This window comes from Ursus arctos, unplaced genomic scaffold (genome assembly GCF_023065955.2).
Source record: "Ursus arctos isolate Adak ecotype North America unplaced genomic scaffold, UrsArc2.0 scaffold_7, whole genome shotgun sequence".
NCBI lineage: Eukaryota > Metazoa > Chordata > Mammalia > Carnivora > Ursidae > Ursus > Ursus arctos.
In genome coordinates, this window is record NW_026623089.1 from 38,365,252 (window position 1) to 38,391,601 (window position 26,350).

A 26,350-nucleotide genomic window follows, 5' to 3' on the forward strand; every position below is an offset into this window, starting at 1 on the left:
TGCTTCCAGACAGGAACCCTCAAGGATCGAGGTTGTCTACAAGCACTCCCGGAACACAAACCATTACTGGTCAGAAGATACAAGGTTATGCCAGGATACATACCATATGGCACTAAGCCCATTATTCAGTGAGACTGAGAAAGGAAACAGTGTGTTGATTTCTGTTCTGGTACAAGCACCTCACTGCATTGTGGATCAACAAAGAGCCTTAAATTTGAGCATCCTGAAGACAGCATTTTTCTCCCAGGAGATGCACTGGATTCAAACCCAACAGTGAAAAGTATTACTACACATACTGCTTTCTAAACACCATGTGTTCTCAAAACATTAATTTCAAAGAAAGCATTTTATAGAAGGTCTTACACCTCTACTGAAAAATCCTGATTTAGAAATATTTTATCATATCCAAGGACGAGTTCCCAGAACTCAGAAACAGAATTCCGTACCTCAGAGTCATCTTCATCTGAAAATAAACCTTTTTGAGTCTTTGTTTCTGGCAAGAGCTTGGGATTTTTGCTGGATGGAACGGTAACCTTTGTTGGAAAACAAAAAACAAAAACAAAAAACTGAGGGTTAACAACCAAGATAACTGGAAATGAGGGTTTATTCAAACATTCATTTGGAAAACAGACTGAGTCTCCGCTAGGATTAAGGCAGCAGGCCATGTGCCAGGGAAATAAAGATGCCGCGGACCTTAAACGTGTACAAAGAATTAATGCAAAAGAAGAATCATGAGAAAGAATTTAAAAACTGGTATAAGTTAAGAAAGGAGAAAGAAATAGTTCCTCGATTACGTAAATTTCTCAGGACAGACAAAAAGCCTGGACACAGGAGATGGTACAAGCAAGGGCACTCCGGGCAGAGGGAACCGCCTGAGAAGAGAAAAACAAGTTAAGCCAGAGGGCACACTGGTGGATCAGGGTATTCAGAACACAAATGGGACGTGCACAGTTAGAGCCAGCAGAGGAAGGCGAGCCAGCCCTAGGGGCCTGCCAGGTTCTCAATGGTGGGACACAGGTGGTCGGCAGTGGGAAGGTCAGGGTTTCATAGAAAGGACACACAGAGGTGCTTCAGAAAGAGGATGATCAGGGCACTTGGCTGGCTCAACTCGAAGAGCATGCAACTCTTGATCTCAGGGTCATGAGTTCGAGCCCCACACTGGGTACAGAGATTACTAAATAAATTTTAGTATATGTGCTGCCAAAGCGAGCACAGAGATTACTAAATAAATAAACAGGGGTGCCTGACTGGCTCAGTCAGTTAAGCATCCGAGTCTTGATTTAGGCTCAGGTCATGATCTCAGGGTCCTGGGATCGAGCCCTGTGTCGGGCTCCATGCTTAGGGGGAGTCCGCTTCAGATTCTCTCTCTCCCTCTGCTCCACCCCCTCGTGCACATGTGTGTACACGCTCTCTCTGTGAGATAAATAATCTCCAAATAAACAAACAAATAAACTTAAAAAAAAGAGAGAGAAAGTAAGAGGACAGTTCAAGCTATGCAGGATACCAAGGAAAGGGACAGCAGCCGCAAGAGCTTAGAGGCTGATGGGGATGCATCCTGCTGGCCAGATACAGCTTCATTTAAAACAAACAAACAAGAACAATGATGCTAATGGTTTATAATAGGTTGAACAGAGAACCCATAATCCTATAGTGCTAACTTAAAAAGCAGGAAAGAAAGGGGAAAGCAAGCTCTTCAGTTCTGTTTGGAAAAATGTTAGCTAATGTAGAAGAAATGAGAGAATTGGAAAAACATTCCTTTGTACCACTTAACATGATAACTGGTTCAAGAACAGATCATCGATGCAGGTAAAAAAAACACTGAGCATGGCGAAGTCCAACAACTGCTCAATCTAGGTGGTAGGTACTTGGGTGTTCGCTGCATTCTTTTCACCTTGCTGTACGATTAAAGTTCTTCACTGTACACCTGAAAAGAAACACCACTTCCCTCTGGATTCCAGACAAACTGACAAGATGCCCCAAATCAACACTTAACGAGGCTTAACAAATTAAGTTTCCTTCCTGCTCACCTTCTTCTCTGCCTTTGCTTTATTTTCATCTGTCCGATTCACAGTGGCTTCTCGCAAAGCAGCTGCTTTTTCTTTGAACAGATCTCCTTCCTCATCATCAAAGATATTGGCAGTGGATTTAACTTTGTCTTTAGAAGAGATACCACAGCAGGAAATTATACTCAAGTCAAAACTCCCACCACTAAATTCATAGATTAAAAATTCTTCCCTCCCAAGGAATAAATAGAAAAAGAATATTATTTTTTGATTAGTTATGAAACAGAATCAAGTTGGAATTTTTCAAAGAACACAAGAGCAGCTCAAATGAAACACAGGACCAGTGGTTTAACCACCTGGCTCACACACTCATCCAAGCAGCAGAGTCCTAAGCTTAGACTCGCTTGGACTGGCATCAAAGGTAAATAGAGACCTAAAGAAAGAAAGATCATTTAAGAAGAAACCACCCTAGGAATCTGAGAAGTGGGGATTGGCTCCCCCTTTTAAAAAGTCAAACTACTGGGGCGCCTCGCTGGGTCAGCAGTAGAGCATGTGGCTCTTGATCTCGGGGTTGTGAGTTCAAGCTCCATGTTGGGTGTGGAGATTACTTAAAAATAAAATCTTTTTTTAAAATAAGAAATAAATAAATAAAAATTGAAAGTCAAACTACAAAGACACAGAAAAGCTAATATTGAAATCTCCCCCATAACCTCACCTGCCCACCCAAACAAGACAGCCATCGGGAACAGTTTAAAACGCACATCTAATTCCCCCAAAGATTATACTGACGCACTCATTTTGGTAATGCACAAATAAGGCGATAAATGATAACTCTAATAATATTTCTTATGATTTATGTTTTTCACTTAATGTACCTACAGAATCTTTCGTATGTCAACGTACACAGACTTCATCTTTTGTTACACTTAACCAAATTCCACTGAACAAGAGACCATGATTGATCCTACTGGTCAGTACCAGGGCAGTTTCCAGCCTTTCACTACCACGAGCCCTGCTGTGCGGAATGGGGTGTGTGTCACTGAAATGAGGACACTGACTTGGGAATGACCCAGGAGAGCAGCAGCTGCCAACTTATTTGTGATTCTAAATCAGTTCCCACCAATATCCACTAGGTGAGAGTCCTTCCAGGCCAAGAGACGCACAACCACCTTTATGCACTGTCATTTTAGTCGGCCTAGATCTGAGTGTTTCATGCATCCATTTGCACGCTTTCTAAAATAACTAGGTGATGAATTCTCTCAGGTTTCTGCTTCTATCCTTACTTCTCACATTTACCACTGGAAAAGGAGCTAAGTCCAGAGAATGTGTTTCTCACTGAATCCTGGTCCATCTAGTCTTTAGAAGAAGGAGTCCTCTTCTCATGTTGCTGGAAACTGTGTGCACCTAGTAGTCTATCCTTCTTTTCCAGAAAGCCACCAACACTTAGTGGCCAGACCAGCAATCTCTGCCCCCCAGGGAGCCTGTTAGAAATGCAGAATCACAGGTCCCTTGGGGCGCCTGGGTGGCACAGCGGTTAAGAGTCTGCCTTCGGCTCAGGGCGTGATCCCGGCGTTGTGGGATCGAGCCCCACATCGGGCTCCTCCGCTATGAGCCTGCTTCTTCCTCTCCCACTCCCCCTGCTTGTGTTCCCTCTCTCGCTGGCTGTCTCTATCTCTGTTGAGTAAATAAATAAAATCTTAAAAAAAAAAAAAAAAAAAGAATCACAGGTCCCACCCCACACCCCCTGAATGTGAATCTGCATTCTGACAAGAGTCCCAGGACAGTCATCTGCACATAAACGACTAATTAAGAAGGGTGACTTCATGAACGTGTGGGCTTAAATTTGAGGGGAGAAGAAAGGCAAGGGGCTGAAAACCCTGCTATATAAGAAAGGTCAAGGTTATGTGGGCTTTCTGGCACAGAGAAGAGAAGCTGGGAACTGAACAGCTAACACGTGGCATTCTGCTCACACAATTTACTAAGAGCTGCCAGAAGGAAGTGTTATTAAAATTTCCTCTGTAACTCCAGAAACGTCACAACGAGAAATCTTCAGCAGGTATTACAGGGGAACAGATTTTAGCTCTCCATAGGGCAGATAATCCTAGTAATTAGTTTCCAAAGCAGGAAAGATTGGTTCAGAAAACAGAGCCCCCAAGGCCCCATGACTACGGAAGCCAAGATGACACTCTATAATAGGAATGCTTGAGGAGGGATCCTGTCACTGGAAGACACAGAGAACCTGACAAGCTCCATGTCCTTTTCAGGTCAACATTCTCTCCCTGGCTCAATTCCCGGAAAAAGAGGCTGGAAGAGGTACCTGTTTTGGAAGGCTTGCTGCAGGATGCCGCAAAAAAGTCATCGTCGTCATCATCATCATCAAAGAGGCCAGCAGGTGCTGGAGGGTACGGGCTTTTCCCTGGAGTGGGCTGCTCAGGCTTCTGGGGCTCCTTGGGCTTCTGGGGCTCCTTCAGTGATGGAACAGAGGTGGCACCAAACACATCAGTGTCCCCTGTGGGTGGAGGGACAGGACAGCCACAGTTGTGAGCCAATGTGGGTGGGTCTCCCGACTTTACAGAGAGGGAAAAAAAAAAAGGACCACCCACCAAGAACATTTTCAGTTCATCCACAAAACACATTAACAGGACCAAATAATCCCCATCCTTTATTGCTACAGAACATCCCACGATGCCAATCACCTGGTCACTAAAACACAAGGAAGTCCAAGGCCACTGACTTCTAAAAGAATATGAGCTAACACCAATGAATGAGCTCTTCCTGTAGGCTACTTGTTTCCCTCTGAAGCTCCTTCTACTCTTCAGCCGGCACTTAGAGGACAATTTTAAAGAATTACAAAACAGTACTTGTTTGGTTTTTAAAAAACAAACCCTAAGTCATGATACCTAAAAATACAGAAACAGCTCCTGCTGGGATTTTCTTTCCAGGTTTGGAGGATGAAGACACTAAAAATGAGAAAGAAAAAAAAATAACCACTTCAGAAAAGATGACTTTTCTTGTTAAATGCACCTTACTGAAACAGTAAGAGTGTACAACACAATACATCGCTAATTGGAGACCTTTTAAAACTACTTTTTCCTAAAACAACCATTTTAAAACTCCTTAGCCTTATAGCTCAGTCTTCTTTCTACCTGCCGTACTTTTTTCATGGTACTAATATAATCTAAGCTGTGATTCCCACGGACGATCACCTTGAGTATGGTCAAACAAGCACTGGGGTGGGCTGGAGAGGCCAAGGAAGGGGTCAAGCACAGAAGAGAAGGCAGAGGCAGAGCAAGCAGGGCTCGGTAACAGTTAGGGCTCTGTGCATTCCAACTGGAGAACCAGCAGGTAGAAGAGAACAGCAAAAAATGTGAAATATCAACAACAACAAAAATCAAGACAGTAACAGTTAAGGAGGGAAACTAGCATCCACTGATGCCAGAAAGTAGAGAGCAGGAACGGCAGGACATCCAGCCAGCCAGCATCACAGCGAGTCCAAAATCTGATGACTGGCGGCCCACGGAGACTGCTCACTTCAATTAACTCATTCCCAAATCCCAAGAACTACCACATACCTAATGGAATAAAATTTGTCAAGTTTTTTTTTTTCTTTTTCATGTGTGCACCACAGATGATTCTGATGCACACCAGACAATGGAATTACTGACCTCCAATTTATATGCACAACTCTGGAAGTGCTTTTTTGAATCAAACATGATTAAATTAAAACATCCTCAACACTGCTACAGAGTGCTTTTCCTGTTTGACTTTTTATGAATTCTCTATTAAGAAAGAGACAAAGGAGGGCATGTGATATAACGAGCAGTGGGTATTATATAAGACTGATGAATCACAGGCCTGTACCTCTGAAATCAATAACGTATTATATGTTAATTAATTGAATTTAAATTTTAAAGTGTTTTAAAAAAAATAAAAAATTTTTAAAATTTTAAAAAAGAGACAAAACTCTGATGTGGGTTTACAGATGGTACTTTTGTCTTTTCCAAGACATGAATTAGTGAAAATGAGCTGCTCTTAACTAAACCAAGGCAAGCAAAACCGCTTTCTGCCTAACAAAGAAGCAAGGCTTGGGAATAACTTCAGGGGTCCCATGTCCTACTGAGAAATTAACAGTTTTTGGAATTCTGTTCACGAATAAGAAGAGTCAGCCTCAATCCAAGCTTACCGGCACTAACAGAGGGTTGAGCTTCCCGATCCTGAGGGGCTTCTGTGAAGAGGTCACCCTGGTTGCGATAAAGTACAGAACACGAAATTTCAAAAAAGCAAAGGAAAATGTAGCTGCATTTGAGGATTTCTAAAGAAAAGTACCTTGTAAAGTTTAAAGATACATATTTACTGTTCTGCCAGAAATTTAGTTCCAAAGTGAAAACTATGGCAAAATCAGACCCTTAAATAGTTTAGGTCTATCCAGGAATTAAATACAAACATGGAAGAAGAAAACAGACAAGGCAAGGAACGACCACCTGATCAAGTAAATTATTCACTATAAACACTCTCACATCCACTCTCCACCTAACAAAGGGCATCAGGATACAGTATTTTTTCACTTTGTGATTCTTAGTTCAAAATCTCCCAAACTATGAGAAAGCAGAAGCAACCTGCAATCTAAGAAGCCATTTTTTCCCTACTAATTGTGGACGCATGACACAACTAGGGAGAGCTTCACTCATTACCACGGACTCACCTCCTCATCGTCATCATCGAAAAGTCCCTTCCCTCCACTGAACAGGCCCCCTCGAGAGCCAAATGGGGAGAAATCTTCATCAGTCAGCTTGGGGGGTGCAAATAAGTTGTCCTCTTCATCTAACAAGCAGAAAGGGAATGTTTTGGTGGGAGAGTTAAAGATGGGTTTGGAACTCAAACTTCCAGGGTTAGCCTTTAACAACATCTCCAAGACTGGCATGGAGTTATCTAACCATATGTAACAGGAGTACTTCAGGGCCAGCAGGCTGAGGAATTTCACACACAAGTCACTTAACCGTCCAACGAACCCCTTAAAAGGCTCTCTGGGTTCCCACCCTTAACTCTGTAAATGTCTGAAGCAAGGTGAATTCTGTAGGCGATCCCTTTCATCTAGACTTGTTTCTCTGGAAGCAAGTACCTGATTCAATTGCCTTTAAGACCTATCCCGCCAAGAATCTGGGAGAAGGAAGGGCAGATTGAACAAAGATCTGCAGACTGACACAGTCACAAGGAGGAATGTAATGGATGTTACTGTTAAATATGAAAGGCTCTGATATATTCTTTATAGAAAAGAAATGCTAGAGATCCCTAGTTTCTATTCCTCCAGGAAAATTCTAGAAGGACAGTTAACGATCGCTATAAAACTTTTTAATTCAAATCCTTACAGCCTTGTGGCTGCACACCCAACTCTCCTCCCAGCATCCCAAAGCATACTTTTAAATGTTTTGGAAATGAGAATAGAGACAGACCCCGTTTGTCGGCATTTAAAGTGGAATTCTAGGAATTACGAAAATGATATTCCTGAATCGAGGACCTCCTAAGATAACAGAATTGAGGGGAAAGGCTTACCATCTGAGGGAGTTGTCCTTTCCTTCTTTTCCTTCAATGTCTTCCGAGGTTTTGCTTCTCCTGGGGACAAGGCTTGAAGAGTATTTCACAGTTTTAACCATACACAGTCTACCCTTAGTATTTATAGACTAACTTTTTACACTTATGTCTGTCACCCTTGTGGCTCCGAAGCTAAGAGCAAGACATTCAACTCTGCATCTCAGCTCTACCTTAGGACTTCAGTCAGTACCTCACTGAAGCTGAAAGAATTATTCTGACATCATTCCATCCTGTTCAGTCACTAGAATATACGATGTAATACATTTGTGTTTAGTCAAAATATAAAGAGTAAATACTAATTGAGAGATTTCTAATCTGGGGCCTGTGATTGTCTGGGGTATCTATTAATCCCCTGAAACTGCATATAAAATGTTATACAGATGTGTACATGTGCTTTTTCTTGGGGGTCCCACAATGTTCAGTTATCAAAGAGTCAATAAACCAAAAAAAGAACAGGCCTCTCATGCCTCAGTAAAATTAAACAGGAAAACATGCTCCCAGTGAAGCCCAGCAGAGGGTCCTGCACTTCCCCCCCAACCCCGTAAACTCATCTCAATGACATACTTGTTCGCTCCTCTTCCACCTGGCTTGTGGCCTCCCCTTTGATTCGAGCTGCCAGCTCATCGGCAAACGACGTAGGTCTACTTTTTTTCTACAGGCAGAAAAGATCAGAAGTTTTACTTTTTTTGGGAACCCACAAACTAGTACAGTTTACTTTTGATACCTAACAAAATTATGTAAACAAAGGCAAAGGGATTGAACTGATTAAAAATTTAACTAAATGAATTTAAACATATGCACCCTATACAAATCACTTGAGAAACACGACTCCCTTCATAGGGAGATGCTCCGTATTTGCTTATTTTGTTTAAATACTTTACTTTAATCCTGGAAGAGCCAGATAAGAAAAGTACCATGAGGAACTGAGGGTGGGAAAAGGAAAGGAGTATTAGGGTCTTAAAACTCTGGAACTGAATAGACTTGAATGATCTAACTTGTAAAACTGTAACAGTTGGAAGAGAAAGTGGTCCTTGTGAGGCAACTAGTGATGCTCAACCATTACTTTCAAAAGTATAAATGTACCAATATAACGCAGAATGAGACAGTTACAAACATAAATGACAATAAAAGTAATGAGTCCTCAGCGCCATTTCTAAAACCTTGTCAAGAGCATTAACTGTAGTCTTTCTTACAGGTCTAGTATTTTCTTCAATGTCCTCAATATCTTCCTCCTCCTTCTCAGAGTCAGCGAAAATGTCACAGCCATCATCATCCTCTTCTTCATCACTCATTTGCGCAATGTGCTAAGAGTATAAACCTTGAGATTAGAACTAGGAGATAAGGTCATCAAGCTGAAAAAGAGATACTGCCACTTAGCCTATAGGCAAAACGGTGACAGCCTGTCAAACAAGGGGGATGATGATGGTGAAAGCAGCGAAAGTCCCAAAGCAATAAATGTGCTAGAACAAAGAACATACAAGATTTATTTTCAGTGCAAATACTATACGCAGAATAATAAACACTGAAATATGTAAGACATCCATCACTGGAGAAATGATAAACTAAATAAGCATTGTCTCATCTCGAGAAGAATACTAGTAATTAAAAGGAATAAGCTGTAAGAACTGCAGAGGCATCCAAGGCATCAAGTGGAACAAATGTTGAATGAGAAACTGAGCATGATACCCTGCCCCCCACCCAAACACCCACCCCATTTCTAGGGACACGGATATATTTGAAAAAGCAAAGAAAAGCACTTACACTCCCAGATCACACCAGTTAATGTGTGGGATAATGAGGACTGGAGGGCTCAAACTAAGCTTTATCTGTGAAGTTCTAATTTTTATAAAAGCAGCCACTGGTAGGTATCATTTGTATAAACTGTGCGAGGTACTATGCTAAAAGCACTTTATAAGTTACTTTAATCCTTACAACCCTGAGGCTCGCTGGGCCACACAAAACCAGTCTATCTTTAACAATACAAATAAATGGTTAGGCCAATGCTTTTAATCACTGTATTGTATTATTTAAAAGTCTGACTTTATCAATCTTAATGGTAAGTTCACAGAAATAAATATCCTCTAAAGACCGATTATTAAATCACCTCTGTGAATACAACCGGGAAAATAAAAGTATCAACCAAAAAGTATGAAATCCTTTATTTGGTAGTTGAAAATTTTTGTGAAAAAAGTTTCCCAGTTAGGAAACTGAAATGCAAATTGGGACTATCTCAACATGGACGGGACTGGAGGAGATTATGCTAAGTGAAATAAGTCAAGCAGAGAAAAGACAATTATACGGTTTCACTCATTTATGGAACATAAGAAATAGTAGGGAGATCGGTAGAAGGAAGGGAAGAATGAAGGGGGGGTAAACAGAAGGGGGAATGAACCACGAGAGACTATCAACCCTGGGAAACAAACTGAGGGCTTCAGGGGGGAGGGAGGTGGGGGATTGGGGTAGGCCAGTGATGGGTTTTAAGGAGGGTACATATTGCATGGAGCACTGGGTGTTATACGCAAACAATGAATCATGGAACATTATATCAAAGACTAAGGATGTACTGTATGGTGACTAACATAGCATAATAAAAATTTTTAAAAATTAAAAAAAAATTTTTTTTAAATTGGGACTATCTCAGTATATCACTGTATGTATATTATGGTAGCAAAAATCATAATCCCAGGGATGAGATTATAGGAAAATCATTATGCATGATCTGTAATGAGACAATAATATCAAGAGCCTTTACTCTAATTCTACACCATCTCATTCCTAAGGAAACAGTTCACATAAACAAAGGATTTTTGTGTATGGGAATACTAAATGAAGCATTATCTCAAAAATAAAATCCTGGAAATAAACTAATTCCCATATAAATTTAGAAGCTACGAAAGTAGCTTAAAATTACCATGCTTAAAATACAGAGTTCACAAAGCAAATTACGAATGATTCAAAATTTAAGAAAATACTTAAATATGTTAACATAACCATGTATTACCATGCTTAAAATACAGAGTTCACAAAGCAAATTACGAATGATTCAAAATTTAAGAAAATACTTAAATATGTAAACATAAAAGAGCAGAAAATATACTATGCATATCAGGAAAAGACTACATCCTTAGAAAGGCATATAAAAATTAAGACTGCAGTGCTAAGACAGTAGGATTAGATTTGTACCTTTTGAGTGTTCCTTAACCTTACTGCTACATTGTTTCAAATTTTAAAATAGGGGAGGGGGATTCATGTGAAATAGTTCAGCTTGAATAACTGGGCCTTCTTTTAGAGGCTCTGTTTCCCAATTTTGTTTTTCACTTCTTTGTTTTCTAAGAAAAACGAGGATAAAATATAAAGCAAAACAAAACAAAAAAAAAACAAACCACAAGGCAGTAGTTAACTTGAAAACATGAAATGCTTGATGGAAAATTGCCTGTAAAAATAAGGAATAAATCCTTACTTTCCCAGAAGTCATTCTAAGTAATTTTTTATTTAATTTTTTATTGTTTTAATTCCAATATAATTAACACATAGTGTTATATTAGTTCAGGTGTACAAAATAGTGATTCAACAACTCTATATGTTACTCGTACAATCCCCTTCACCCATTTCACCCATCCCCCCATCCAGCTCTCCTCAAAAGTAATCTCAGCATATATTTAGTATATATGCTATGCTTCAGTTAAAATTTTAAAGCAAAGTCACTTTAGTACATGAGACTCACCTGGTTTTGATCATTGTCACTATGATTAGCAAAATCTTCATCTGACTCCTTTAAGGGAAAAAAAAAAGGCTTTGTTGTTAATACAGGATTTACTCACAAGCACAGAAATGATTTCAGGTCTAAGTCTCTGGGGCACGTCTATACTCAGTCTCTTTGTACTGCTTACTGGTTACCTGGAGTGTCAAGGTGCACATAAAGTGGACAGCTGGCAGTATCACCAAGAATTGCTCAGGCTAACAAGTAATTTTTGCGGTTAATTTCAACATCTCTAATAATGTGCTCATACCTATCTGCACTATCATTGCTAACCTTTGAATTTAAAGTAACAGTTGCAATTTAATTAAATTATCACAAGTTGGTTTGTGTCATTTTACATTTCAGACTCCACTCTCTATATTCCCTCTAAGATAACTACTACATCAGGCCCGAGAGCGGGAACATCAGTGTTTCCTACCAGCAATTAAGTGAAGAGTTGCATCGAATGCTAAAAGCACAGGATTCAGCTAATGATCATCAGTTACAGCGAGATTATTTAGGAAAAGCTTATTTCCTGCTGTTAGGTGCTTTGTTTGGAGGGCCAGCGGAAGGAGGGCAAGGGAGGCGGACTGTGGAAAGAGGGGAGGAGGAGAAGAGAGGAGCATACATACAACATTGTCTCCTTTTAGGAATCCACACTCAAGAACCATCCTTCACGTATCAGTAACAAACATTCTGTCTCAAGGAACAACCCCAGATACAACAACGATCAAGGTCCCCAGACCCCAAAGCCTGGAGCAGGGAGTCAGATCACGCTGTGTAGGTATGAAGATACCAGAGCCAGCAGCAAAGTGAAAATGTAAGTGAATGCTTCAAGCATTCTTCTGGTCTGGGTTTTATAGTATAAAAAAGTTTTAAATATGGACTTTTTCCCTAAAATTATTCCAAGATAGAATGTACTCAAAGACTGCATTGCAGGCAGATTCTACCAAAATATCTAAGCTGCCCCCCGCCCCGAAATACATTGGTAAGAAGAGGACTTGGTGGGGAGGTGGCGGGGAGGGGAACGGTACAGGGATTAAAGCAGTTTTCCTTTTGTACACAAGACAAAAAGGAAACTCAATCCCAGGGGAAAAAACCTCAGACTATGGCTACTATCACTGTTAAAAAATTTGTGAAAAGAGATTGCTAATTCACAAATATTTATTTAGCCTGCTAAATACTCCCTAAGGTTCCCACCCTCCATGACCTGGAGACACCAAACAAGCCCTTACCTCTTCTTCATTCTCTTCACTGTCTGCAATACTGCCACGATCGCTGCCTACGGACCCCTCTGGTTAGAAGAAAGATAAAGCATTATCGCCAATATTCGTCATAAAACATCCTTAGTTCCTTCTCAAAATCACAAACCACCGTACATCAACATCACAGAGATTTTGATAAAAGTATCTATCCACATTAACTGGAACTAAAAGTGGTGAGGAATAAAACATTTACATAGCCTTAAAGGATCTCCCCACAAGATACTTACTAACTACAAAAAAAGTTAATTACCAAGGGGAAAAACTGGCCTGTACTCTTCAAAAATGTCAGAGCTGTAAAAAGCAAAGGCTGAGAAATTATATCAGACTAAAAGAAGACCAGAGATTTGACAACTAAATGCAGTGAGTGATCCCGAACTGGAGCCTAGACCAAAGGGGAAAAGAGCCTGTAAAGAACGTAACTGGGGTAACTGGCAAAATCTGAAATATGACTGAGGATGAGCTAACAGAATTATGTCCAGGAAAATTTCCTGACTTCGATAATATACTGTAGCTACATTTGAGACTGTCCTTGGTCTTAGAAAACATACACAGAAATATTCTGGAGTAACAGGGCAAGATGTCTGCCGCTCTCAAATAGATTCAGAAAAAAATGTTATGTATAGAGAGAGAAAAATCAAACAAATGTGATGGAAAGTTAACAACTGGTAAACCTGAGTGAAGGGTATAGAAGAGTTCTTTGTACTGTTCTGATAACATTAAGGTAAAGTCTGAAATTATTTTAAAATAAAAAGATATAAATGTTAAAAGTAACAAAAATATTTGGCACAAAAGAATACCTTCACTAGACAGCTCTCCGAGACCTACATCTTCCTGCTCCATGAAGAGCTTTGACCCAATTAAATAAGGTAGAGGACGATCGATGTATAGATCCTGTAAAGAATGAAAGATAACAGCCATTAAAAATACTCAGGATGAAAAATATGTTTCCCACTTGACATCTTGTTCCATCTGACTACCCCAAACAAGTTACATAATGAGAGTAAAGAATAAGAAACTCAGAGGGATTCAAAGTACAAAAAATAAATAAATAAATAAATAAAATAAAATCACTGACTTTTTAAAAAAGTCAAATCCTTAGGTAAAAAATAGCAAAAAGAAGCTAAATCACACAGAATCTCCCTTCTCAAGTGCCTAGTTATACTCAAAATGGAAAGGCACACACAAAGTTTACCAGCAGTAATCAAATAAGTGTCAAAACTTCACAGTAACATGGTCAAAAGGAGGACCAAGGAAAGAAACTGGAAGTTCTGGCCAGCTCTGATGAGTCCTAGCCCTGCCTTCCTCCCCTAAAATGCCCTGCTGGTGAGCAAAAATCAACCACTCAACCAATCGATCTTGAGAATCATCAACAGTCCTAAATTTGGAAAGAAGCACACTGAGTAAATAACCCAAATGAGTGGGTGTGTCCAGGTTTGGGAGTGGGAGCAGGTGGGGACCAACAGGGGGATTCCTTCACACTGCAGTGGAGCAAAGAGAAGGCTGAACAGAGCACATAATGCATGGGCTAGGCAAGAAGAAACAGATGGCAACTATACAAGTATCTAGAGTCAACATAATGAACTAAAGGCACATCCAAAAGACTGATGAGAACCTGTCTTGGAAAAAAAACGACCCAAAGAAGGAAAGAATAATATCCCTCAGCAGCACCCACTGTATAATTTAGAAAAATGAAGTTGGTAAAATAAGACCAGATTATAAAACAACAGAATGAAATGAAGGACACTATATATAAGAGAAAACCTGTTGGACCTCCTTCCATTTCCATCCTCTACTTCTAAGTTCCACCCAACACACATGTATTAAAAATTTAAGTTCAAGAAAGCACTCTATCCCAGGACAACCTCCCATCTCCCCGCCCCCCCAAAAAAAACGGATTTATCCTTTACAAAGTAGGGCATTTGGCCACCATCTCTCTTCTGTATTGGAAATACCCTGGGGGTGCAGGAGGAAACAATTCTGATGCTTAACACAACAACAGAGAATTTGGGAAAGTTAATGTAAAGGTTGAAGACACCACAGCAACTGGGGCGCCTGGCTGGCTCAGTCGGTAGAGTGTGAGAGCAACTCCTGATCTCGAGGTCGTATGTCTGAGCCCCACGTTGGGTGTGGAGATTACATTAAATAAATAAACTATATATAAAAAAAAAAAAGCAAGAGCAACCAATTCAATGCAAACAAAGGAAGTACTAATTGGGCTAACCGTGACTTAGAAGGCATTCCCGTGTCCTCCAGTAGAGGAGAAGTGGTGTAGGACTTGGAACTAACAAGTGTGGCCCAGGCAACACACTTGCCCAGGGGTCCACTGCTGACTGCTAAATCCCTACAGTGGGAAGGCAAGCTAGCAAGTACCAGCCAGTGCGAAAGGAACAGCCCCAACATGGCACAACCCAGAAGCTTGAATTGGAAGAGAAGCGTGCAGCAAAACGAATGACCAGAAGAGCTTGGCTCTGTGGCATGTTTTTCTTTTCTTTTTTTTTTTTTTTTAAGATTTCATTTATTTATTTATTTGTCAGAGAGAGAGTGAGCACAAGCAGGCGGAATGGAAAGCAGAGGGAGAAGCAGACCCCCCGCTGAGCAAGAAGCCTGAGGCAGACTCAATCCCAGGACCCTAGGATCATGACCTGAGCTGAAAGCAGACACTTAACCGACTGAGCCACCCAGGCGTCCCTGTGGCATGTTTCAATTCATAAAGCACTTGTGTGTCACAAGGACTCTCTCTCAAAACAATATGGCAACCTTTTGTGTTTACTTCCGCGTGGCTGTGCTGCCCCAAACGTCTCCTCTGCAGATCTAAGAGAAAGTAATAGTAAAGCAGTAACTACTTTCAAAACTAATAGTCTATTCATGAACGCTCATAACGGCTTTACTCATCCTAGCAAAAACCTGAAATCAACCCAAATATCCTTCAACACTTCTTTTTCTCTCTTTTTTAAATTCTTTCAACATTTCTGCAGTTTCCCTTAGTATGAGCTACAGAGACTTCAGGTTCCCAACAATCTCTCCCTCTCATGAGCCTCCTCATACTTCGAAACACAATTCAAGACTCATCTGTACGCTCATTTCCTCAGCTAGAAGTCAGTTCTCTCTCAGAGCACTTATGATGGGGACTCATATAAATGTCTCCTCTCTCCACCAGCTGGTAATGCTGTAATAAGCATTGTGAGAGTAGGAGCCATGCCCTGCACCTTTGTACTCCCCTACCCTGGCATCCTGCCTTGTACCAATGTTCGGGTAAAGAAAGTCTTTCCAACAGAGTCAATATGAGATTGCTAAGTGCCACACTCGCTTCCTAAAAGTCAAGTCCATGTCTTACTAATTCTGTGCCCAACTGAAGTTCCCAAAACACAAGGGTAACAATAAATATCTGAACTGAATGTCTTTACCTTTGGTTCAAGGATCAGTTCCACCCGTTCATTAGCATCTTCTTCTTCAGAGTCTGAGTTCCCCGCTTTTATATCGAGTTGCTCAAATGCACTGTCCAATACTTGTAAACCATAGTTCACAGCCTCCTGAACTTTAGGAATCAGATCTACTTCTTTCTGTTCCCGGGTCTTCTCCTACAAAAAGATACTGTTCAGTACGGCTCTCCAAAATATTGATACCACCATAATAAAACACAATAAAACAAAAAGAAATCAATTAAAAATGTTAACAAAAGTCAGATTCTGAGAAATGCCTCAATAGACTTTGGAGTAAGTTTTAAACCCCAACTTTGTCACTTTCCGGACATGGATCAAACTACGTAAGATTCCAGAGTTCCCAGTTCACCATCTACAGAAACTGGGGCACCTGGGTGGCTCAGTGGGTTGGGCATCTGCCTTCGGCTCACGTCATGATCCCAGGGTCCTAGGATCGAGCCCCGCATCAGGCTCCCTGCTCAGCGGGGAGCCTGATTCTCCCTCTCCCTCTGCCTGCCGCTCCCCCTGCTTGTGCTCTCTCCCGCTCTCTTTGTCAGATAGAGAAATAAAATCTTAATATATATAGAAACTACTGCCCCTAGACTCCTTAGCCTGGTTTATGAAGCCCTCCAGCACCCAGCCCTCACTCCCTTTTTCTTCTTCCTGCCTAAACCTCAGTATCTTCCATTAACATAGTCCATAAAATACCAGGCACATCCCCCAACACTGAACTTTAGCTGCTGGCATTCTCTCTCACTGAAATAGCCTTAAAATCAGGCTCTTCTTTCTTCACCTAGCTAACATCTTATCCTTGTAGGTTTTCCCTGCTTACATCACCGAGCTCTTCTCATCTGAACTTCCAGAACAGTTACCAGTTCTGACATGTTATGCCCTAGTGCCCCAACCAAGACCATAAGCTCCTGAGGGTAAAGTCTTTAAGTCACCAGCTCCCTGCAATCTTAGTAGAGTCAATAAATGTTCACTGCACACTCCGTGTCCTCTGTACTAACACATCCTATGGCATGCAGGAGGCACTCAAATGTGTGTGGACTAAACCAGCATTCATCTCACTGTCATTTCCAACTGGAAGGAATCCAAGCTATCATGAAAGAATGGGGAAACATGGTCTTCAAAGAACTCACAACCTATAGCCCAGTCTGTGGCCTGCTTTTGTATCGCCGTCAAGGTAAGAACGGTTTTTACATTTTCTAAGGGGGTGAGGGGAAGGAGGAGAAAGAGAAAAAAAGAAGGGAAAGAGACAGAGACCAACATAGCCAGCCAAACTTAAAATATTTACTATCTGGCCTTTTACAGAAAATCTCCACTGACCTGTGCTCTACTCTGAAGCCAGAATTCAGAAACTTTATATATTTCTTACTATACTACATTCCAGAAACAAACCAAAGAGTTCAATTCTTGGGCTATCAGGAGCAGCCTTTCCCATTTTCCCCAGTAATCATCCTCCTGCCCACAATCCCCCACCAGCCACATTACAGATTTCCACCACTTTCCTTCTCTAAGTCGAGACTCAACAGAAGAGTGATTTAATGCAAGTACCTGTTCTGCTTTTTCTGTCTCAGCCTTGAGCACCGGCTCCTCCACCTCTTCATCATATACACGCTACATATAGAAGCAAATTCATTTTTAAATGGTCAGAACATCACTTGGAATACATTGCAATATACAATTCAACACACAATACAAAAAGACAAAGACAGAGAAAAAATGATTATTCAACAAATGGCTGAGGCCATTGGTCAAGGACAAAAAACAAAAAGCAGCAGTTAATTCATCAAAAATTAAACTTAAAAAGATACAAATGACTAGGAAACGTGAATAAAGTTCAATCTCATGGTTGACCAGAGGGTCACAAAAACAATGGAAGATCCCATTTTCATTTGGTGTAACCTAATACTCTTCATGCTGACAGGGCAACGATACAGGTACTTAAATGTGAAGCTGCTGAAAATGTCAACTGGTAGAACTTACCTACGAAGTAACAAGAGCTTGAACACTTTGAGCAATAGAAATGGTAAAAGCTTTTTCATCCTGTTGCTTAAAATGGTTGATAAACTTTTATTATCCCATTTATATGAAAGCAGATGAGCCAAGCCCACCAAAGATTTGCCAGAAGGCCAGGCATCTGACTCACCTGGACAGTAGAGGCAGGCAGGCATTTCTTTTCCAAGAGAGCTATGGCTCCAGTAACTCATTGTGATGTCTTTTACTTTTTATCTATTTAACTATTAAAAAGAGGACATAGGAATATGCCCTAGTAAGACTTATTCAAAATCTGCAGTATTTAAGATTGGGACACAGGCATACAGATGATTGTAATAAAATACAGAGGTAAGAAACTGATCCATAATTACCTGTAAGCCTAATTTTACATTCACAAAACACAAATGTATATATACTATGTATATACTTTCATACACATGAGTCAGTGAGGAAAAGAGCTTACAATAAAGCTTACCGATGTGGGGGGAAAAAACAAAGTAACGTTCCTATCTCAAACTGTACATACATGCACTCATACACATTCCATGCAGATACGTACTTTCCAGGTAAGATTATACTGCAGATATACAAAGAGGCCCCCACCCAAAATATTTAGAGAGTTAAGGTAAAAAAATGGGAAGTTGGTACCTTTGAAGCAAATATGGAAAAAATATTAAAGTCTGTTGATGCAAAGTGGTGCACGTTATTAGCATTTGTGGTTATTATCTATTCTTCTCTAGACATTTGAAAGATTCCGTTAAAAAGTTTTATAGTGAAAGATTGTTGGAGCACCTGGGTGGTTCAGTCAGTTAAGCATCTACCTTCAGCTCAGGTCATGATCCCAGGGCCCTGGGATCGAGCCCCATATCAGGCTCCCAGCTCAGCAGAGAAGTCTGCCTCTCCCCCCACTCACACTCTCTCTCGCTCTCTCTCAAATAAATAAAATCTTTAAAAAAAAAAAAAGTTTTATATTGAAAGACTATTAAAATGCTTATAAAATAAATAATATTAAGAAAAACGCAGCCTGCAAATATACACATACAGAAAAGTTTAAAAAAAAAAAGACTAGAAAGAAATATGACAAAGTGTTCAATGGCTGATCAATTTGGGGAGGTGGAATTACAGTTGACTTTTTGTGGTTTTAATATTTTTACATTTTAGTACTTTTTATCTTTGCCAATCTCTTCTACAAGTGTTCATTACTTTTTTAACAAGAAAGAAAAAACTTAAAAGGCCAATGTGTGCATGGGAAATGGACTTAGCATACAGATGCCAGAATGTTGAGGCACCCCTCCACCATCTCAAATTTCAGATGCTCCTTCTTTTTCCACACTTTTAAAAAATAATTGTTATATAAAGACAAGAAATGGGCAAGGGGGGGTAATTTTCAAAAACAGGAACAGAGAAGTAAATAAATCTTAAAATTGAGGCTTTCAGACAAGGCAGCTACCAAGGTCACTTCAGATTTTAAATAGCAAGACCTACAAGTTGAGCTTCACAGTCAAGTCTGAAGAGCACCAACATCCTTCTTTTTCCCCTGCTTGTCATTAAAAACCACTTCATAAGATACCAGTAGACTGTGGCTGGGAGGCCAAACATGACCTCTAAAAAATCATCCAGCAAATACATAAAACCCATAGATCTTCCGAGAGTGACGAGAACTATGTATCCCAAGTGCTCAGCATGCAGCAGATAATGTTAACTTCCTTCACTCTTACCGGCTAACCTCACAGCTTCATGTGATTTTCAATAATTTTAAAATCAGGCGGCCATTCCCAGAATTGTTAAATATCTTTAGTATTTTCCCTCAGAGAATTTTTTCTTCATTTGGGGAAACAGGGTAAGAGATAAGGTGGTGAACTGGAGAAAAGGAACCAGGGGCTGAGGACTTCTTAACAGATTATAAACAGCCCCGGTCCTTTTCATTTAGGTGTTCTCCCATTCATTCATTCAAATATTCTTTAGGGTCCTACAAACCAGGATTGTGCTTGGCCCAAGGGATATAACATTTAGGAAAAAATGTGGGATGGGGCGCCTGGGTGGCTCAGTCGTTAAGCATCTACCTTTGGCTCAGGGAGTGATCCCAGGGTCCTGGGATCGAGCCCCACATCAGGCTCCTCTACTGGGAGCCTGCTTCTTCCTCTCCCACTCCCCCTGCCTGTGTTCCCTCTCTCGCTGGCTGTCTCTATCTCTGTCGAATACATAAATAAAATCTTTAAAAAAAAAGAGAGAAAGAAAAAATGTGGGGCTTCATTCAGTAGGGTAGTTTGACACATCAAATTGTATCAATAAATACGAAATTACAATTGTAAGAAGTGCTACTGAAGAAGTCATTTCTGGGATACCTGGCTGGCTCAGTCAGAAGAGCATGTGACTCTTCACCTTGGGGTCATGAGTTCAAGATCCATTTTGGGTGTAGAGATTACTAAAAAAAATAAACTTAAAAAAAAAAGAAGTCATTTCTAGGCCACTTAATGTTTCAGAACAAAATTCCTAAATTAACAGATTAATGAAACTTTAAAAATTCTGTTCCCTTGATAACACGCCACTGTTAATTAGTAGTTCTCCTCCTTCAGAGTCCCCTCTTGAGCCTTTTACTAAAGGTACTAATTTCTCTTGCCCTAGAAAGTTCTGATTGCTCTTTAGTTTCACCAGTTCTGTAATGCATTTTTCAACCTGGGCACCTGCTTCTGAAGTTAATTACTAAAACCCAGAAACCTACCTGACTTTGAATACCTTTCCAACAAACTACCATGAAACCAAATGGCACCATCATTCAAGCCAGAATCGTAAGACATGAGTACCAATGTCAGGGTTTGAAGAAAGCATATAAAAAGCCAAATCACTGCCAAATATATTAACGGCATGTAGATTTTTTCAGAGTTTTATTAAGCATCAGCTGTACTCTTCACATCGTGTTCTGCCACGAATGAGAAGACCATGTAACACGTGGCATTACAGGGAGGTATGAGAAGCAGTAAAACTTGGCAGTGACAACAGGCACATTGAGAGGGGAATTCCGGCTGCAGAATGGAAGGGGAAGAAGATTAAAGACTAAGGCAATGGAAAGCTGGATGGAAAACAGGGAATCCAAGAAGCGAACAGAAATAACTACTGCCTCCCCCCCAAATCAACAAGAACAAAATACCCACTAGATCAAGGAAAACTCAAAATCTAAAAGAAACTTGGCCAGAAAGTAAAAGCTGAATAAAAGGTAAGTATGACATGAAGACGTGATTCAGAAAAAATAGTTTATGATCCTCACCCCTCCCCCAAATTCAACGGGTACCAGTTTAGTACCATGTGGTACAGGCATATTGGGTACAAAAGGACCCTTCCAATTCTACTCCCTGCCCATTCTAGGGCTCCAGCACTGATTGCAAAGAAGAGCTGAACACCTGACCGAGAAGAAAGGTACAGAATGAGAGCAAACAAGTATACTTAAAAGGAGACCAAATTTGACTTGATTTAAAGGAAACAGGGCTGATACACCTGTAAACTGCCTCTGCCAGTGAGAAAGATGCTCAGAACTAAGCACGGACATTCTATATAGATGACCAAAAAGTGACTACAGATTTTACAAGAATACTTGCCGATCTTAAACTTACTAGCAAAGAGATCTCTTAACACCTTTACTAAGATCCTTATTTAACACAGTTTCCCAAAAATCATAGTGGCAATTCAACCTGAACTACTAAAAAGTCCATTATCATGTGGCATAAGATACCCACATGACGATATTTGGTCTTCTCTTCACAATCCTGAATCTCGGGCTTTTATAATTTTGCAATTTTCAAAATCCTTTCTACTACTTTACATCTAACAATCTCCGGAAATAGGCTACTTTAATAATCCTCTTTTCACAGATTATTTAAGGCTGACACTCGAAAGTTAACCTCCCTATGAGACATATAGATCAGCTTAACTAAGCTTCCATTCTCCTCTCTTAACAGTCTCCCCTTCACTCATGGGCTCTAGCCACATTTGTTTCCTTTCTATTCTGGAATTACACTATTATGGAGGATTGTAACCTTCTCTAAAGAGAGGTCTATCTAATTTACCTATGTATTCGTAGGACCCAGCACTTAGAAAGTCAATATATATACAGGGAAAAATCACACATGGCTCAAAGTTCAGTACTCTGTTTAGAGTTGATTCTGTATCACAGGTTCAGCCATTGTAACAAAATGTTAATCAATATTAAAAAAAAAAAAAAAGGCTGTTCCAAGTGGGCACACACATGCCTTTAATATAACTTATCAGAACATGATGGACACAGTCAATATTGCAGCCACATTCTGGTGCTCAGAGGATCAGACTAGGTGTATAGCTCTCCTTAAAGAACACGCCCACAATAAGACTTGTTGGAATGCCATTCAAGTCAGCAACTAAAACTAAAAAAGGATGGAAAACCTAGAATGTAGGGAAAATGTATCATTAGATTTTGTAATGGCCTGAAAAAATAAACTTTACTAATTTAAAAAAAAAAAAGTGTTGGGGCACCTGGGTGGCACAGCAGTTAAGCATCTGCCTTCGGCTCAGGGCGTGATCCCGGCCTTATGGGATCGAGCCCCACATCAGGCTCCTCTGCTATGAGCCTGCTTCTTCCTCTCCCACTCCCCCTGCTTGTGTTCCCTCTCTCGCTGGCTGTCTCTATCTCTGTCCAATAAATAAATAAAATCTTTAAAAAAAAAAAAGTGTTAATCCTAGAGAAAGAAGCTTCAATTGCCAAGAACCCCTACATTCATCAAAATTGAGGAGGGTACCTAATAATAAATCACTTAATATCACAACAGACTCTTGCTTCTCCAAAAAGCATTATTTACAAGTATGATACAACTAAGTAACTCACGTTCTCAATGAACTGGGTATTAGACAGCATAAGGAAGTCATTGAAGACATTATGAAGGCGACAATCGGTGGCTTTAGTTTCCCGGATTAGTCCGTCCACTTGTTTCTTGATTTCATGAGTCCTAGAGATAGTCTGCTGTGAGAATTCCTGTAGAAACTGTAGTAGCTATTTAAAAAATAAACATACAGCAATATCAACATCACATGTGTCTATACTGTGCATCAAAAGATAAAAAGAACCCATTTCTTTTCTCCTTTGTGTGTGTGTGTGTGTGTGTGTGTGTGCGCGCGCTAGAATGTAAGGGATGCTGCTTCTGACAGTACCCAAGACCAAGTAGCACTGAAAAACATTAAAGCAGCTCATCTAAACAGTGGCAAGGAGTCAATGGACACTTGCTATCTCATTTCTGGAGAAATTTTAAAGTCTTGTTTGCTTATCATTCTTCAGAAATCCCAGACGAAGAGCGAAGTAACAAACTACCACTCTTTAAAAAAAATTTTTTTTTGTATTCACATGGGGCTTTGGAATCAGAGTTTTGAGCTTCTAGGGCTCCCAGCCTTTAAAGTCCCACTCCAGGATATCCATATAGAGGTTTGTCTACCTCCCCATACAGTCCGGGTCCAACGTGGAATGGCCTCACTGGTGCCCTAGCAATCCCGCGGCGCAGAGAAAATCTATCTGCCTCCCTCAGGATGGAGATGGGTGCACCGCTAGAAAACCCAAACAAGGAAGAGAACCCCGCGTCTGGGCTGCAGTCCGAGTGGGGGCACTCAGCCGGCTAAGGACGACAGGCCCGCCCCCGCCCAGATGCCTAGCGTCTGCCACCGTGGCGTTTGTGAAATTGAGTAGGGACGTGTCATTAAAAATAACAGAGGCAACGGGATAGACCGGGTGGAGAAGGAATCGGGGCTCCGGTCCTCCAGCTCGCAGGCCGCGCGTCACCCCAGGCGGCCCGCCCTCCCATCCCGTCCCTGGGGCCCTCCTCTCACGCCCGCATCAGCCGCCAGCGACCAGCTCTGGCTGCTCCTGCGGATCTCCTCCACCGACCAGGGTCGCTCCCACACGGGCTCGGACGCCGGCGCCCGCTCCTGGTCGGGGGTCGTCCGGTTCATCTGCAGCGGGAAGGACGAGAAGAGGGGCTGAGCTTCGGGGAGGTGGCGGCCCCGGCCCAGCCCCGGCCGGCTCCTGCCCGCCCCTGCCCGCTGCCCTCACCATCCCGGCCGTGCAGTTTGGCGGGCCCGGGGGCAGCCACGACCGCACCCGCCGAGTGCGGAAGCCGAGCCCCGAGCCCCGAGCTCTGCTGCCCCAGCACGTGACCGCTTCTCACGTGACCCGGCTCGCACGTGACCGGATGTGCGGAGCCGCCGGAAAAAGCTGCGATCACGGACTAGGGAGTTGAGTCTGAAAGCCTGCAGCTGGCCTAAGGTGGAAGCTGGGAGGAAGAGAGGATGCCGACGCCAGAGGGCGCTGGTGGCCGGGTTGCCCTGGAGTCGGAGGGCGGAAGCGGTGGCTGCAGAGCTCGCTGCCACCCCGGCTCATCTCAAGAGGGTACCCCCGAAAGGAACCTGTGGAACCCGCTTAGTGGCTTCGGCCGTCGGGCGACGTGGGCGGAGGGAAAGCTTTCCCGGCTGCGTCTCTTCCTGTTGCATCTCCGCTGCCCTTCGCTGCTGGGTCAGCGCACTGGCGCTCAGTAAGTGGAGGAGGACCGACTAATCTGACCGTCACCATGCCTGCCGACCTCCTCGGTTTCAACTCATCGTGTAGGTCCCGCTTAAATGCCTTTATCAACTCATTCAACGTTGCCCACAGATTCAAGTGCAGACTTCTCATAAGACAAGCAAAAATCTTTTATAATCTGATCCCCGCTGCGAACATATCTTCAACTCTCCCAGCTCCCCACTAGCGCTCAGTGATCCAGATTTTTCCCTTTGCTGAGTCCCTCTTGTGCCAGACCAACTTACTTCTTTAAAGATCCCAGTTTCTTTTCATCCCTTTATGCCCAAGGGCAAGTTATTTAACCTCTGTTACTTTTCCCCCTCAGAAAAAAAAGGAAGATACGCATCTTCCAAGGACATGGTATTAAGTGTGGTGCTATTCTTAAAACAGCTAGCACGACGCCTGCCTTCTGGCGAGCATTAAACGTGGAGCTTACCCCTTTCCCTATGCTCTTTGTCCAACTCTTGGACTTTCTTTTGTTTTCGCCTCTATCACCTCAGTGAAAACTTGCCCGATTATCCCACGTACAGTTTAAATGCCCTTGTCGTTTTCTATATATTTGTACAAGTATCATAAAATATTACATTGTATTATAATTTATATCTCTGTGTCCAGTTAATAATAGCTAACATTCATGAAGTGCTCAGGATTTACCATTTTATACATATTAATTTATTTAATTCTCACAATGACCCTGTGAAGTAGGTACTATTATCTTTATTTTATAGTTGAAGAAACTGAGGCACAGAAAGGTAAGTAAATTCCTCAGGATTAGACGATCAGTAAGGCAGCAGAGCCAGGAACCTACACAGTTAGCCACTATGCTACACTGTAGCTAGTCTTAGTCTTGTAGGGAACTTTATTTTTAAGTGACGGATCTACCAGCCTTCTAATAGATTGCCTCACATTCATAAAAAACAGAACAAAAACCTTTTCCAATTTGGTTGGTAATATTTAGGTGAGCCAATTAGTGCATTTGCATCTCATCTGACATCACCAACATCAGTAGCCAGGTAATGACCCTGGGCTCAATGTGCCTTAATAATGTTAATCACCATCCCAATTCTCAAAGCCCCTCACCCACACCCTGGACCTTATCACCTGAGTTTCTTACTTCTAGATCTGGACTGCAATAGAGCAGCCTCTTAATTTTTCAGGTCTTTCTTTTATTCCCTAGTCTGTTCTCAACTAACCCAAACCTCGTCCCTCAGTTCTTCCCTTTTCCCCCAGTGCCACCTTCTTAGCTTTATTTCCTTCTGTGTTCTGCGTAGCACGCATGATAGTAGCCATCAACTTCCCTTGAAAGCTTTTTAATATCCTCATGTCAACTTTCTGAGACAGAGCTCTGCTAGCTCCTAACTTTGAATCAGTCCAATTATGTCCTTTCTCCTTTCCTGCACCTAGGTTCCCAAATGAAATCACTACAAATTCATATTTTGCAAATTTGGCTGAACCCTCAGCACTGATTAGCAGTCCTTTTACTTTTCCTTGATCTTTATTCTTATCCTTGATCGGCTCCCTTCCATAACTTCACCACGTTTTTCATATCATCTATCCACTTGCCTCTGCAAGACAGAACAGACTTCCTCTTCTCACCTCATACTTAAAATGTTTCTATGTATACACACCTTCTGTATCTCATACAACTCTTTATTTGCACACAACAGAATTTGACTGGCAAATGGGCAAAATTGAATTTGGGGGAAAGAACCTACAGAACTCACAGGTAAGGAAAAGCTAAGCAGGCAGGGTTTGGGAAGAGCATA

The 26,350-nt window shown here is 41.5% G+C and overlaps 1 protein-coding gene and 1 long non-coding RNA gene across 5 annotated transcripts in view; one reads left to right on the forward strand and one right to left on the reverse strand.

The window, feature by feature from the left end:
- WASHC2A (WASH complex subunit 2A) overlaps nt 1–24,218 on the reverse strand; it is a 52,073-nt gene extending 27,855 nt beyond the window's left edge. The window contains exons 1-17 of one of the 4 annotated variants that reach the window (XM_026481552.4): nt 24,081–24,218; nt 23,858–23,980; nt 22,869–23,033; nt 17,573–17,635; nt 16,001–16,174; nt 13,394–13,487; nt 12,567–12,625; nt 11,317–11,364; nt 8,786–8,896; nt 8,157–8,244; nt 7,554–7,625; nt 6,706–6,824; nt 6,187–6,244; nt 4,904–4,963; nt 4,321–4,512; nt 2,028–2,155; nt 447–533 (exon numbers count right to left, since the gene is read on the reverse strand). In XM_026481552.4, coding sequence (XP_026337337.2) covers nt 447–533; nt 2,028–2,155; nt 4,321–4,512; nt 4,904–4,963; nt 6,187–6,244; nt 6,706–6,824; nt 7,554–7,625; nt 8,157–8,244; nt 8,786–8,896; nt 11,317–11,364; nt 12,567–12,625; nt 13,394–13,487; nt 16,001–16,174; nt 17,573–17,635; nt 22,869–23,033; nt 23,858–23,980; nt 24,081–24,083 — 1,644 coding nt within the window. In that variant the 5' untranslated portion in view covers nt 24,084–24,218. The remainder of the gene's footprint in view (nt 1–446; nt 534–2,027; nt 2,156–4,320; nt 4,513–4,903; nt 4,964–6,186; nt 6,245–6,705; nt 6,825–7,553; nt 7,626–8,156; nt 8,245–8,785; nt 8,897–11,316; nt 11,365–12,566; nt 12,626–13,393; nt 13,488–16,000; nt 16,175–17,572; nt 17,636–22,868; nt 23,034–23,857; nt 23,981–24,080) is intronic. The other 3 variants (XM_026481553.4, XM_026481554.4, XM_048218999.2) reach the window with 3 other exon arrangements.
- Nucleotides 24,219–24,258: 40 nt separating this feature from the next.
- Nucleotides 24,259–26,350, forward strand: part of LOC130543006 (uncharacterized) — a 32,266-nt gene continuing 30,174 nt past the window's right edge. Inside the window, exon 1 of the long non-coding RNA XR_008957980.1 lies at nt 24,259–24,628. This is a non-coding gene — a long non-coding RNA (uncharacterized LOC130543006). The remainder of the gene's footprint in view (nt 24,629–26,350) is intronic.